General features: G+C 61.7%; 3 protein-coding genes and 3 non-coding genes across 7 annotated transcripts; 3 read left to right on the plus strand and 3 right to left on the minus strand.

Moving 5' to 3' along the window:
* Position 1: 1 nt before the first annotated feature.
* Positions 2 to 6,483, minus strand: TBL3 (transducin beta like 3). Of its 2 annotated transcripts, XM_059155307.1 has the most exons (22): positions 6,341 to 6,483; positions 4,932 to 4,983; positions 4,750 to 4,845; positions 4,616 to 4,663; positions 4,313 to 4,454; positions 4,134 to 4,218; positions 3,879 to 4,049; positions 3,705 to 3,780; positions 3,540 to 3,633; positions 3,272 to 3,453; positions 3,036 to 3,177; positions 2,871 to 2,929; positions 2,685 to 2,788; positions 1,820 to 1,967; positions 1,499 to 1,729; positions 1,353 to 1,423; positions 1,117 to 1,273; positions 983 to 1,041; positions 638 to 741; positions 473 to 544; positions 231 to 389; positions 2 to 149 (listed from the first exon to the last, which is right to left on the minus strand). In XM_059155307.1, exons 1-22 carry the CDS (start codon positions 6,379 to 6,381, stop codon positions 28 to 30), a joined length of 2,415 nt encoding a protein of 804 aa, XP_059011290.1. In that variant the 5' UTR covers positions 6,382 to 6,483; the 3' UTR covers positions 2 to 27. The 2 variants fall into 2 exon arrangements, with proteins under 2 accessions (XP_059011290.1, XP_059011291.1); XM_059155308.1 differs by lacking the exon at positions 3,879 to 4,049.
* A 354-nt stretch (positions 6,484 to 6,837) lies between these two features.
* RNF151 (ring finger protein 151) lies at positions 6,838 to 11,473 on the minus strand. Its single transcript, XM_059155318.1, is given in 6 exon segments — positions 6,838 to 7,538; positions 7,540 to 7,994; positions 8,605 to 8,701; positions 9,022 to 9,167; positions 9,532 to 10,986; positions 11,246 to 11,473. Coding segments are annotated over 5 exon segments (747 nt in total). The 5' UTR covers positions 9,535 to 10,986; positions 11,246 to 11,473; the 3' UTR covers positions 6,838 to 7,492.
* LOC131820235 (small nucleolar RNA ACA64) lies at positions 11,052 to 11,178 on the minus strand. The gene has a single exon (XR_009349548.1). It is a non-coding gene; the product is annotated as a small nucleolar RNA ACA64 (small nucleolar RNA).
* Positions 11,474 to 11,624: 151 nt separating the features above from the next.
* Positions 11,625 to 13,518, plus strand: RPS2 (ribosomal protein S2). Its single transcript, XM_059155317.1, has 7 exons — positions 11,625 to 11,826; positions 11,906 to 11,995; positions 12,218 to 12,325; positions 12,579 to 12,752; positions 12,836 to 12,995; positions 13,221 to 13,312; positions 13,403 to 13,518. Exons 1-7 carry the CDS (start codon positions 11,650 to 11,652, stop codon positions 13,481 to 13,483), a joined length of 882 nt encoding a protein of 293 aa, XP_059011300.1. The 5' UTR covers positions 11,625 to 11,649; the 3' UTR covers positions 13,484 to 13,518.
* On the plus strand, positions 12,379 to 12,512 carry LOC131820223 (small nucleolar RNA SNORA64/SNORA10 family). Its single transcript, XR_009349538.1, has one exon. It is a non-coding gene; the product is annotated as a small nucleolar RNA SNORA64/SNORA10 family (small nucleolar RNA).
* On the plus strand, positions 13,022 to 13,156 carry LOC131820224 (small nucleolar RNA SNORA64/SNORA10 family). The gene has a single exon (XR_009349539.1). It is a non-coding gene; the product is annotated as a small nucleolar RNA SNORA64/SNORA10 family (small nucleolar RNA).
* Positions 13,519 to 13,537: the final 19 nt, after the last annotated feature.

Genomic DNA, 13,537 nt, shown 5'->3' on the forward strand with positions numbered 1-13,537 from the left:
ACAGAGTAGGACTGCTTTCTGCTTGTTTCAGAGAGCTGAGGGAGCCACAGAGGGGGCCGCGGGGAGGGTGGGCAGCTTCATGTTGTGCCACAAGAAGTCCAGGAAGGTGGCTGCCTGCAGCGTCCGGCTGAGCCGCTGAAAATGCCGCTCTGGGGGAGGACACAGGGCGTCAGCGGCTCCGTGGGGGCTGGCCGGCTGCTCCCACCCTGCCCCGGGCCTGGCCCACATACCGGTGTAGGGCAGCAGGGCCTCCAGGGAGGCCTGCATGCCTGGGTAGGCCAGGAGCTCTTCCGGGGGCTCATGCCGCAGCAGCACTCCCAGCACGGCCTGCGCGTCGTGGCAGTGCCTCGAGTTGGTGTTCCACGTGACACAGAAGCGCAGCAAGGCCTCTGCGGGGACGAGGACTGTTGGACCTACCCGCTGGCTGCCCTGCCCCAGCCAGCCACCGCCCCACCACCCGCCCGCCCCAGACCTTTCTGATCTCGCCGCAGCCGCAGCACCGTGGCTCCCAACTTCTCGCAGGCCTCGGGGTCCCTCCGGATGGCTGGGGGTTGGGGGGTGGGAACCGAGCCTCAGGGAAGGGCATGAGTCGGACCCAAGCCCCTCCCCCTGCCCCAGAGCCCGAGGCAGCACTGACCCTGGATGACAGTGAGCACAGTGTGGGGCCGGTCCAGGGAGATGGCCAGGCCCAGTGCCCGCAGGTACCGCTTCTCATGGAGCAGGTTGTCCAGTTCCTGCTGCCTGGCGGGGGGAGGAGGGAGGACAGGGTCACTGGGGGACCTGGTGGGGACTGAAGGCAGAGCCAGCAAGGGGCTGGCTCGGGAGTCTGCGGCCCGGCCCGAAGCATCCACTGGTGCGGAGCTGTGTTGAGCTCCAAGCCTCAGTTTCTCCACGCCACCAAGCAGGGGTGACACCCGTATGCCCCCCAAGCGTGGACACATGGTGTCACTCAAGGGGACCGCACAGGGACCCCCAGACTTACTTGACCACCTCCTCCTCCCGCCGGGCTTGCTCCTCGGCCTGCTCCACCTCGGTCACATCCTGCGGTCACCGCGAGGTCAGAAGGGCACCCTGATGCGGCCCCGCCCAGTCCCCACAGCCCCTGAACGTCCATACCTTCCAGAGGATGACACAGGAGTCACTAGCGCCGGTGAGGGCGCGATCGTCCAGCCGGCTGCAGTGCAGCCCCCAGACCTTGTCCTCATGGGCATCTAGGGTTTTCACACACTCGTTGTTTTTGATGGTCCAGAGCTTCAGGAGACCGTCAGAGCCGCTGGGTTTGGGATCGGGAGGGGTTCAGAGCCGGGGCCCGACCTGCAGCTCACCCCCACCCGTATCCCCAGCCAGCTCACCTGGACAGCAGCTGGGTGCCACGGCTCACGAAGGCCACCTTCAGCACCGAAGCGTCATGCCCCTCGAATGTCTGCAGGGCGGGTAGAGGAGAGCGTGAGACAATGCCGGGCAGTGGGGTGGGCCGGGGAGGGGGTAGGCTGCCTACCTTGAGGCAGCTGAAGTCCTGCAGTGCCCAGAGCTTGACGGTACCGTCAGCTGAGGCTGTGGCCAGCACCTGGTCCATGGGTGAGAACTGGACACACCAGAGGCCGCGCCGGTGGCCTGAGAAGATGCCAAGCAGCTGGCACTGTGGCAAAGACCAGAGCTTGGCTGTGCGGTCCTGTGAGCCTGTGGCCAGCAACTTGTCGTTGGGGGCAATAGCCACGCTGTTGATGTCCTGGTGATGGGAGCAGGTGGCAGCTCAGACCCCCATCCCAGCAAGGGCCCGGCTCGGCCCTGGCCCTGCCCTGCCCCACTGTGCCATCACCTTGTCATGGCAGCGCTGTGTGGCCTGGGCCTGGAGAAGGACAGGACCGCCGTCTGGGGCTGCACCCTTGGACAGCAGGGCTTCAGGGACGGGCCACACCTTCACAGTGCAGTCCTGGCTCCCCGTCACCAGGAAGGTCTCCTTCAGCCTGAGGCCAGAAGTGGGGAAGGGGAGACACCCGCTGAGCCCTGGCCAGCCCTGTCTGCTAGCGCATCACAGCCTGAGCCTGCAGGACCACAGCCCCGACCAGGGGGACTGTTCTGGATGCACACAGCCCCTGTCACCCCCACACCCCTCTGGGACCACTTGTCTACTAGAGCACCCACCACCCACCCTTGGTCCACCATACCTGATGACTTGGTCACATGACCCCAACACCACCCCCCTACCCTGGCAAGGAATGTGTCTTCTACCTAAGCCTTGTTCAGTGTCATTCTTCCTACTCTGAAGCCTCCTCCAGCCTTTTTTCTTTCTTTTTTTTTTTTTTAAGTTTTTATTTATTTGAGGTAGAATGTGAGAGAGCATGAGCAGTGGAGAAGGGGAGAGGGAGAGGAAGAAACAGGCTCTCCTAGGAGCAAGAAGCCTGACGCAGGGCTCGATCCCAGGATGCTAGGGTCACACCTAAGCCAAAGGCACCCACGCACCCTGAGCCTCTCCCCTTTTATTCACCCAGCCCCAAAATCACCTCTGAGGAGCTCTGACCTCCAAGAGCACCTGGGGGTCCCCAGCATTCCATTACACATCCCTATCCCGGAGCCTCAAAGACCACGGCTGAAGCCTCCCCATCCACATCTCCCCGAGCTGGAACCCCATTAGAAGGATCTGGGCCTCTGAAACAACACAGAGCCCAGCCCTGACCACTTACCTGGAGCAGCAGATGGCGCCCACGCTGTGTGTGTGCCCGGAGCCCTGAGCCACACGGGTCACCTTGCCAGCCTTGTTCATCCTCCAGAGACACATACTCTGATCCTGGGAATCAAAGAGGTGAGGACAGAGCCTGGGCTGGGCTTCCCCCACGGGGACCCATACCTTCACACTTCAGATGCCCCACCTTGGCACAGCTGGCAAAGAGCCGCCCTTTCCGAAACACATCCAGGGCCAAGACAATGTCTGGGAAAAAATAGAGAGGAGAAGGTCATCAGTTACGGTAAAGGGGGGCCTTCCAGCCCAGGATGCAGTGCTGGGGGCACGGACATGAGGGCATGAGCTCCCTGACCTGTGTGGCCGTGGAGAATCTGGCATGCCATTGTCTGCAGCTCAAACACTTTCAGGCTGGGGCTGTTGGAGGCCACAACAATGTGGGAGTCCTCGGGCCCAAGAAACCGGACATCCAGCACCTCTTCGCTGTAGCCGGCAAACTGTGAGGGTGGGGGCCGGAGGGATACCGGTCAGAGTCCGTGTGAGAGGCGGGTTGGCATCCTTGGGCTTCGGGCTGAGCAGGGCAGCGCTCACCTGTTTCTGCAACTGTAGGGAGCGCGTCTCGTAGAGCAGCAGGTTGTGGTCGGCGGTGACGGTGAGGAGCAGGTTGGCAGAGTGGGCCAGAGAGCAGTGGGTCAGCTCCTGCCGGGGGCCTGGTGGCTGCTGTTGCATGTACACACACTGCCCAGAGGCTGCCTCCCACACACGCAGCAGGCCTGTGGGGGGGGATGTGGGTTGCTGGCATTCAAGTCCACCGACCGCCCCCAGCCCCTGCTGCCCACCCTGGCCTGGGCACGCGCACCTTGGTCTCCGGCTGTCAGGAAGTGCAGGCCCTTGGACTTTACACCCAGCTCTGGTGCCGGCTCCTCCGGTAGCAGCACCACGGCCTCCACGCTCTGAGGATAAGCTGGTTAGAGGCAGCCGCACCCCCCTCCCCTCGACTGGCTGGGCACCCTGGTATCCCCACCTCAAACACTGGCACAGTCCTCGTGGCCTGGTGGCTCCGCAGGTCCCACACAACACAGATCTTGTCACGGCCTGAGCTGGGGGTGGAGGTGGGGGGGGGACACAGCCACCTCAGTCCCCAGTCTCAGTGGTGGCCCTCCCCTTCCCGCCGTGGCCTGAGCAGCTGGCCACTGACCTCAGCATGGTGTGGCCATCAGCGCTAAAGGTTAGGGAGGTGACGGCACTGTAGTGGGCAGTCATCACGGCTAGACACGACTGGTCCTGCAGCGACCATGCGCGGATGGTGGTGTCTGCAGCTGAGGAGAAGAGCAGCAGGCGTGCGGGGTCCGGGTGGAAGGCCACTAAGCTGCGGGCAGGGAGCGGGGGCAGCAGGTGAGTTGCGTGACCCCGACCGGAAGGCCCCATTCTCCCTCTGCTGTCCTCTACTCACTGTACGACCCCTGGTGAGCCCCGAAAGTGGTGTGTCCCGTAGTGCCGCACAACGTCCCAGACACGCACTGCCCCATCACAACCGCCTGTGGAAACGTGTCTGAAGTGAAAGGGCTGGTGTGTCTGAAGACCCCCGACTGTGTGCCCTCCAGGGGCCCAGCCACTCCGCCAGGGGCCTACCTGTAGCTAGCAGTGTGGAAGTGGGATCGAAGGCCATGGTGGCCACCGGGGCTGTGTGTACTGCCTTCCACAGGCGGGTGACGCTGCCCTCTCGCCAGGCCCACTGAGCCAGCAGCAGTGCCCGGCTGGCTGTGACCAGCACCTAGAGAGCGATGCAGTTCAGACGGGAGAGGAGAGGTTGGGAGAGGCTGGGAGAGGCTGGGAGAGCCGGGAGGGGAGAGGTGTGTCCTCAGTGGCCCAAATTCAAATTTGCATGAGAAGTATGGAGCTCTGGACTCTTACCCCTGCCCCTGTCCCATATACCTCATTGTCAGGGCTGAGATCAAAGGCAGTGATGTCCTCCTGGTCCTCCTAGAGGCAAGAGTCAGCACACAGAGCGCCATGAGCACAGGCTTCCCTCCACATTAGCCCACTGCCCTGGCTCTTCCCACCCTCACCTGCTCCAGGCTCCGCAGGACGGCCCCCGAGGCCACGTCCAAGATGTTGACTCTGGTACCACAAATGCAGAAGAGATGCTGCCCAGTCTGGTCCAGCTGGAGACAGAAGGGTATCAGCCAAGATAAGCAGCTCTTAGCAGCCCCTGCCCGCCCCACCACTCTGCCCCTCCCAGGGCCGGTACCTGCACCTTCCCGCCCTTGTAGAACGGCTCGATCTTGCGCTCGACAGCATAGCTAGAGAGAGAACAGCATTCGAGAGTGAGGCACCCACCCCTTGGCCCCCAGCGCCCAGCACTGGGCTGGGTGCTCTCCCAGAGCTCAACCCAAGAGGCCCCTGCCCCTGAGAAATTCCCAGGCAGAGGCTGGGATGCAGGGGGTTGGAGGGGGCTCTTCTCACTCTTCTCTGTCAGCAGCACTGAGGGGGGGTGTCACAGAGGAGGCCAGACCCAGAGCTGGCCGGGATTCACACCAGATTCTCAGGCAGTCCAGGCAAGGAGGCGGGTCTTCCCGCAGCAGAGTACTCCAGACCTCGGGGGCCCCCTGCAGGCGGTGGGAGGCCAGCAGAGGAGACCAGCCCAGAGCACCACCCCCCTCAACAGCTTCCTGCCTCCTCCCCAACCCTAGCTCCTTCCTCCCACTCCCCAAGTAGCACTCCTGTCTGCAGCCTCATGCTGCCTCCTCCCTCCCCTCTCCTTGGCCTCCACGCTGGTCCAGGCCACCGCAGGGTCATCTGGACAGCTGCTCCAGCCTCATCGCCCGGCCTCTATCCACTGCCTCACTGCCCGCGGCTGCCAAGAAGGCCTTCCCAAACACACACGTGTACGTCACTACCCTGCCTTAAAACCCTCCCCTGTCCCTACGTGCTTCTAAGACCCTCACTTGGAGGAGCCAAGGCTCCTGCCACACAGGCTGTTCCACTCGGTGGCGTGGGTCTCTCCTCCCCGATTCCTCTGGCACCTGGCTCACTGGGAGGCTTGGCTGTCCACATGAAATGGAGCCCCCAACCACCGAGCCCAGACACGCTCTTGACCCCAAGCCTTCCCTTCGGCAGTGCTCATCGCTCCCACTGACGGAAATGAGCTGCTTAGCGCGTTTACTCCATCAGACCCAGCTCCGCGAGGAAAGGAGTCCGTCCTGAACGCGGCCCTGCGCACTAAGATGTTCCCCAGGGTCCCTAGGTTACTGAATCAGCCCAGGATTCAGGGCCTCCAGAGCCACAGCGGACGCCCATCTCCTGAGCTCTCTTCCGGCTCCACGTTGAAGGGGACAGGAGGTGAGAGCCCCGCGCAGCCTGCCCCGGTGCTCAACACCGGAGGCTGGGGGAGACCCGCTGGGGTCCAGGACCAGCCCGCCCCTTCCTCCTTTAGTTTTTCACCCACAAGCCCCGATCGGCTCCTACTGTACTAACGGACGCTGGCTCCGCACTTTGTAATACCGCAAGCAACACGACTCCCACGGACCAGTTCGTATACCGCCCTCAGGCTCTCCCCAGACCCGAACCGGCGTCCGGTCGAGAGGCACACCTGCCACTCGGGCGGTGAACCCCGCTCCCTCCCTGGGCGGCATCCACAGCCGCAGCGCCCCGGCTCACTTGGCCTTGAAGCGGCCCACTCCCGCCACGGGTTCCGCCATGTCGCCGCCGCCGCCTCCCCCGCCTCCGCCGCCGCCGCGTGAGGGAAACTCGGGCGCCACTCTTCACTGACGGCGCGCCGCAGATGGCGTCACTGAGCACGACCCCTGTGACATCACCAGCTGCGCGCTCGGCGCCATCTTTGCTGTGGGCAGCCCCTGCTGTGTCAGGAAGCGGAAGCTGATAGAGGCGTCTCTGGCTTGTCTCTGGCTTGGAGGAACGGGCGTAGAGCCGCGTGGGGGTGGCGGGTCCTCCGGGGGCGGCTGAGTGCAGGGCCTGGCGTTTGCCCGCTGTTGGTTTTTTAGTGAAGTTTTTAAAAAAGGAGTCGTTGGAAATGTTTACTGAAGTCATCCCGAAGCTCTTGGCACTCGGCCTTCCGGGATTTGGGTACAAGGCCGTCAGGTGCTCCTGGATGGCTACGATAGATATGGAGGGTAAATGAATAAATCGGGTAACTTCAGAGCCTCTCAGATATTTATTGATCACATTCTACGTGCAAAGCGCTGTTCTAGACGTGCTAGAGGAGAGAGGGCTGGGGGAGGTCTGGCAAGGAGTCGTCAGGAGCAGTGGGCGATTCGTGCTGTGGAAAGAACAGATCTCGGCAACGGGACGGGGCGGAGTGCAGGAGGTGCGCTTTTAAATGGGGCGGTGGGAAAGGTAAGGTGTCGCCCTAGTAGAGCGGGGACCCCTGTGGCTGCTTGGGGGGGGGGCAGTGCTTGTGGCTACAGGGTGTCCTGAGACCATACAGGCAGGAGATCAGAGATAATGGGGTTTCCCTCTGAGGCGTGGGCTTCTCCTAGGAGTTGAGAGCTTTGAGCAGTTGGTGTGACTGGGAAGTTGGTTAACAGACTTGGTAGAGGTAACAGGAAGGAGACTGGGAGGGGATCAGGGAAAACCTCTGTGAGGAAGACGCATCCGAGGGAAAAGAAAGCAGGCAAACGGAGAGCAAGGAAAAGAGCCTTCCGGGCAGGAGCGGGCGAGGGAGAAAGGCCAGTGTCCCCGCGTGGTGAAGGCAGTAGTACCTGGAAAGGGGGGGGCGGGTGGCAAATGGGATAAAGTTGTGAGGCCGGCAGGCACAGAGGCGGCGGGGCGGGCCAGGCCTAGGATCTGCGTTTATTTTCCCCTCAATTTACACGGTACCGTGGCCCTGGGCCCCCCACACCTCGGCCCCAATGCTGCCTTCTGGGGTGGCCTCGGCCTCCCCTTGCGGGGCTCCCATGAGCAGCGCGTTGTCTTCCTCCAGGAAGTCCCCGAGCTGGGCCAGCTGCCTGCGGATGAGATTGGTGGTGCGATGCACTTTACGCATGCGCCGGAGCAGGCCCAGCACCAGGATCCGGCTGCGCTCCTGACGCTGGTTCCAGGCATCGCGCAGCTCCCGGTAGCAGTTGTGGTGTGCACGCTCCGCGGGGCCCAGGGTGGCCCCACAGCCCAGTGGGCACTGCTGCTGGGCCCCACGTTGGCAGTGCTGCCGGTGCTCAGCCAGAGCCCCACGTGGCACCCGTGCCGTGCAGCCCTCGTTGGGGCAGGCCGTCGGCTCGAAAGGGCATGAGTCCTGGTGCCCCCTTCGATGGGCCAGGGGGCACGTCACCAAGCAGCCTGCTTCTGCGTTCTTGCACTGAGGGTGACATAGAGCACAATATGAGCCAAACCAGGTGGGACATGGCCACCCAGCACTGGAGTAACTTTACATAGAACCCCCACCCCATCTATGACTTTCCTGTCTGGGGAGTCCACCAAGCTTTCCCCGCATCAGTGATGTGGAGGGGGAAATAGTTGGGCAAATGTTTGGAGGTGGGAAGAATCTAGACCTCTGAGAGCAGGTGCACAGGGCTGAAGGCTTGAGGGACTGGGGTGTACATGGCGGGGCTGAGCTGGCTGTTGCACAGAAGCCAAGTTTGTTTGTTTTTTAAAGCTCAGTTTCCTCATCGATAAAAATTAGGGGACCAGGGTGATGGCCGTCAGAGAGGACACTTCATCCTCTAAAAATCTTGTATGATCCCCATTTTACAGCTGAGACTCTAAGGGCTCAAAAAGGTTAGGTAACTTGCTCAAAGTCACACAGCAAGTAAGTGGTAGAGATGGGACCCACATAGGCAGGACTGATGACCTTGAGGCTGCAATCAGCGCTGCTAGACCAGAAACCCTGGGTTCTGAGGACAGGCTTCTCCTTACCCCCTCCCCTGGCCGGATCGAGAAGGGTGCTGGGAGCAGGTGCTTCAGGCTACCTTGACTTCCAGGCGGCCAATCGTCCTGCGGAGTTTATTTACATGGACCATCTTTTTCCATTTCACCTCTTTCCTGCAGCACGGACAGGTCTTCTGTCTAGGAGGCAGGAATGGGTGGTGAAGAGTGTTGGGAGTGGGAAGGGACCAAGAGGCAGCAACACACCTTCCCAGGTGGTCCCTTCTCTTGAGCTGGAAGAGTCCTGAGGGCTTCACAGGGACTCAGCTCTGAGGCTGGGGCCACGGGCTTTAAGTGCCACAGGGTGTGTGGACACACGTACTTTAGTGTCCTAGATTTGGGAGCTGATTCTTACGCCCACTCCAACATAATGCTTGGCCCACCCTCCTCTCTGTTCTGGGCCACGGGAATGGACACAGCCCTGCCCTTGCCCTCCCATCCTCTTTGGTGCCCACTAGCACCTGGCTAGCCACCGGAGGATGCATTTCTTGCAGAAGATATGGCTGCATGGCAACCTCACCGGCCTCTTGAGAACCCCATGGCACACAGAACACAGGAAGTTGCAGTCGGGAGGGCTGGCGAAGAGGTTGAGATCATAGCCACCACTCTGCAAAGGCCAGGCCAAAATCAGGGACTGGCTGAACCAGGATCCAGCCACACACCCAGAGGGAAACCCCAGGATGGGGAGGTGGGCCATGAGAGCCCCAAGTGGAGTGATGGGTCAGCACCCACTTTGAGGGGGCAGCTGTGAGAGTCAAGACCAAGACTACCAGTCCCCAACTGGAGAAGCTGGCCTTGGCCTGGAGTTAGACCTGGCCAGAGCCCTCACAAAGGCTGCTTTCCTTGTCTTGTTTGGGAGCCTGTAACCCACTGTTCACCCTTGCTCAGAGTAAGGAGTGGGGTCCAACTCTGGGGAGGTCTCGAATTAGGAACACATTTAAGGGCCAGAGGCAAAAGGGACCCAGTCTCACCATGATCTGTGTCCGGATGGCAGCTCCACTGACTCCCAGGGATCAGGAGTCTCCATTTCACAGCATGAGTGGGCCGACCTCACAGTGGCATTGTCCAGCTCAGGCCAATCACAGCCCTGGGTCAGGGCCCAATGGGATCCTGTACCATATGGCCTTTGCTCGGAGTTGAAGGATTAGGTAGTCTGGACCTGGGGCAAGTCCCTGAAGCCCATCTTGGGAGTGGCTGTCAGCTGACACCCGAGCAGCACTAGGCTGGGAACCAAACTTTTGATGACTGTTTCCCCAAAGCTGAGGCTTTGGCAGGAATGTAGGAATTGTTCCTTTCTCCCTTCTCGAATAGTGCTGTCCAGGCCAGATCTCCCAAGAGCGCAGGGACTTTTGACTTTGACCCACCATCAGGTCTCTTAGGATCTAAGACTCATGGAATTAGCCACAGAGTACAGATCAGGAAGATCTGGACCAGAGACCCATGTAACCTGTGGTGCCACCTTGGTGGGGAGCCTAGTCTGTGAGAAAGCCTTCCAGAACAGATAGGCTCTGACCACATGGGCAGGCCTTTGAGAAGACACTGGGAAATAATCTCCACCTGGGAAATCAGCATGTTCCCCATCTGAAACATGGAACCGGGAACTGCTCTTTCAGTAGCCCTAAGTACTGAGCTCACCAAATCCTATCCCAGGCCCTGTCCCCTCCTGAAAGAAGTAAGGAGCCAACACAAGCCCTTGACCTGGGAATCGTACACTCTCATTTCTTCTATCAACTTGCAGAAGAAAACCCAGTTATTTCACTGGCAAAGGCGTGTTTATTTGGGAGTAACCACTCAGAACGCACAAGCTACAGCGAAACCACAAGCAAGCCCCCAAGAGACAAAGCAAAGGAACTTTATTTCATTGAGAAAGAAGGCTGGGAGGGATCTTTTCACGGATCCAAGTCCACTGGAGGGTGATGCCTGAGCTGCGGGAGTAACCCCTACGTCCTTCCCTATCGGGGCTGTAACTGATAGTGAGCCCCAGGGCTCCCCATCTGGCCTCCCAACTCCCCCTGGGGATGTTTCCCGTCATTGTCACCCTCGCCAGTGGGTTGGTGGCCCAGCCCACTCCCCGCAAGCTCACAGATGCTTCGCTACTGTGGAAGCGATGCGGTATGGGACACACAGCGAGGCTTCTGGTCTGGCCCCGCCACCCACGGAGCGCCACGCAGGAGTCAGTGCAACCCCTGGGGCCCAAGTTGCACCCCTCCGTGGCATCCGACGCAAAACTGGGCCGGCCGGCAAGAGGACATGTCGCAGGGGGGCCCCCTTCCGCTGCACACTTTGCTCCCGGCGCCCACAGGTGCATATACAGGCGGACCGGCGTGCACAACTCAAACCCACAGCTCTACTGGGCGTTGGCGGCAGGGTTCCCCCCCTCCCCGCGGTCCTGGCAGCGTGGGCCTCACGGTCCGGACATCGGCGTCCTGCGGGCAGAACACGGGGTCAGGGGTCGGAGGCCAGAGCGCACGCGGGCGGGGGACGGCGGGGCGCGTGTCGGGGCCTGGGTTTCACCGGCCCACACGGACGAGCGGGCGGTGAGCTGAGGCCCCCGGTGGCTCTGGGCGCCGAATCTCACCCGCGGCCACGGCCAAAGCCGCGGGTGATTTTCAACCAACGCCGACGTCCCGGCTACCACCCAGGGTCGCGCGGGCAGAGAGCGCGCGGCGCGGGGCGCTGACCTACCTCTCGGCACCAGGCAGCGGGGCGGCAGCTGCGCACGCGTTCAGACTTGCGAGGCCGCAGGTGCGCAGGCGCACGCGGAGTGGGCGGGGGAAGCCGGGAGCGCGCGGCCTCCGCACTCATAAGCCCGTCGCGGACGCGCGCCTGGGGCGGGGCCGCCGAGATCTCGCGGCACTTGGCGTGGTATAAAGACTGGCTCCGGGGGACCTTGTTCTTCCTCTCCGAGAGAACACGTGAGTGTGCGGCGTGGCCGGGATGGGCGCTGCGGGTCCCGCGCGGGGGATCCGCGGCGGTCCGGCGGTGCTTGGTTCGACGCGCTGGCGCTTCCGGGCGGGAGCCGTGGTCCGGGCAGACTGCATATGCCGGGGTCTCGCTGACCGACCCACTCTCGTTGTTCCTTTCAGCAAATGGCGGATGACGCCGGTGCTGCGGGAGGGCCCGGAGGGCCCGGGGGCCCTGGAATGGGAGGCCGCGGCGGTTTCCGCGGTGGCTTCGGCAGCGGCATCCGGGGCCGGGGCCGGGGCCGTGGTCGGGGCCGGGGCCGAGGCCGCGGAGCTCGCGGTGGCAAGGCCGAGGACAAGGAGGTAGGTGGGGCCCTCGCAGGAGACGGGCTCGGGGCGGCGCCGATCGGGGCACCGTGGTCACCGAGGCCTTGTTCCGCAGTGGATCCCCGTCACCAAGCTGGGCCGCCTGGTCAAGGACATGAAGATCAAGTCCCTGGAGGAGATCTATCTCTTCTCCCTGCCCATCAAGGTAAGGCGGGGTCCTTGCCCCCGGTCCGGGGATGGCATCTGTGCCCGGGACGCAGCCGGTGTGCGTGCGCGGGCGTCCTTTGTCTGCCGGGGGTGTTCCGCTGAGACGAGATGGGGACAGCTGGAAAACCGGCGCGGGGATGCGGGTGGAGGTTCTCACGGGAGGTGTTCTAGGTGGCTCCTGGGCTTACCGCGCCTGCGTGGCCGCGTCCTCGCCCCGCAGGAGTCTGAGATCATCGACTTCTTCCTGGGAGCCTCCCTCAAGGACGAGGTCTTGAAGATCATGCCTGTGCAGAAGCAGACGCGTGCGGGCCAGCGGACCAGGTTCAAGGTACCTCAGCCCCCCTGGGTGTTCTGAGCTGCGTGTGCAAGGGGCTCAGTGGGACTCTCTCAGCTCTGCACGGTCACACTTGATACCACGCGTGTGGCTTTCGTAATCGGGAGAGAAAGGAAGGACCTCCTCGGGACCTCCGAGTGGCCTCACAGTGGCCACCCTTTCCTCGAGGGGTGCTACAGATCCCGGGTGGTGGCCTGTGATGGCCGTGCTGGCCAGTGGACCACCAGCCACGTCAGGCTCTTCACAGGCATTTGTCGCCATCGGAGATTACAATGGACACGTCGGTTTGGGTGTCAAGTGCTCCAAGGAGGTAGCCACTGCCATCCGCGGAGCCATCATTCTGGCGAAGCTTTCCATTGTCCCTGTGCGGCGAGGCTACTGGGGGAACAAGATCGGCAAGCCCCACACTGTCCCGTGCAAGGTAGGCTTGGGGGGCAGTGAGCAGCGGGGCTTGCGGTGGTGCAGACTCCCCGTGGGTCATTTCCTGACCCCTTCACTCTCCAGGTGACTGGCCGCTGTGGCTCTGTGCTGGTGCGTCTCATCCCCGCCCCCAGAGGCACTGGCATTGTCTCGGCCCCTGTGCCCAAGAAACTGCTGATGATGGCTGGTATTGACGACTGCTACACCTCGGCCAGGGGCTGCACTGCCACCCTAGGGAACTTTGGTAGGTGGCCTTCACAGGGGCTGTGGCCTCTCTCAGCTCCGCTTAATCATACTCCGTGTGTGCTTGGCGTACTTTCAGAGAGAGAGAGAGAGAGGAAGGCCCTCCTAATGCACGGCAGACTGGTCTCAAGTGGCCTCTCTGTTCCTAGGAGCGCGACATCTTCTGTCTGTACCTGGGGCATTGTGTTTGTGAATCTGCCAACCTTTTCCTGTTTCTGTGTTCCAGCCAAGGCTACTTTCGATGCCATCTCCAAGACCTACAGCTATCTCACCCCTGATCTCTGGAAGGAGACTGTGTTCACCAAGTCTCCCTATCAGGTACTGCCTGCCCAGCCACCTCATTAGCCTTGATGAGTGCACAGAGTGCTGGGGGGTGGTTACAGCTAAAGCCTTGTTTCTCTTGTCTAGGAGTTCACGGACCATCTTGTGAAGACCCACACCAGAGTCTCTGTTCAGAGGACCCAGGCTCCAGCTGTGGCTACCACATAGTTTTATACAAGAAAAATAAAGTGAACTAAAGCTTGTTAACAGTGTCTTGTTTAT

Source organism: Mustela lutreola, chromosome 17 (assembly GCF_030435805.1).
Source record: "Mustela lutreola isolate mMusLut2 chromosome 17, mMusLut2.pri, whole genome shotgun sequence".
NCBI classification, from domain to species: domain Eukaryota; kingdom Metazoa; phylum Chordata; class Mammalia; order Carnivora; family Mustelidae; genus Mustela; species Mustela lutreola.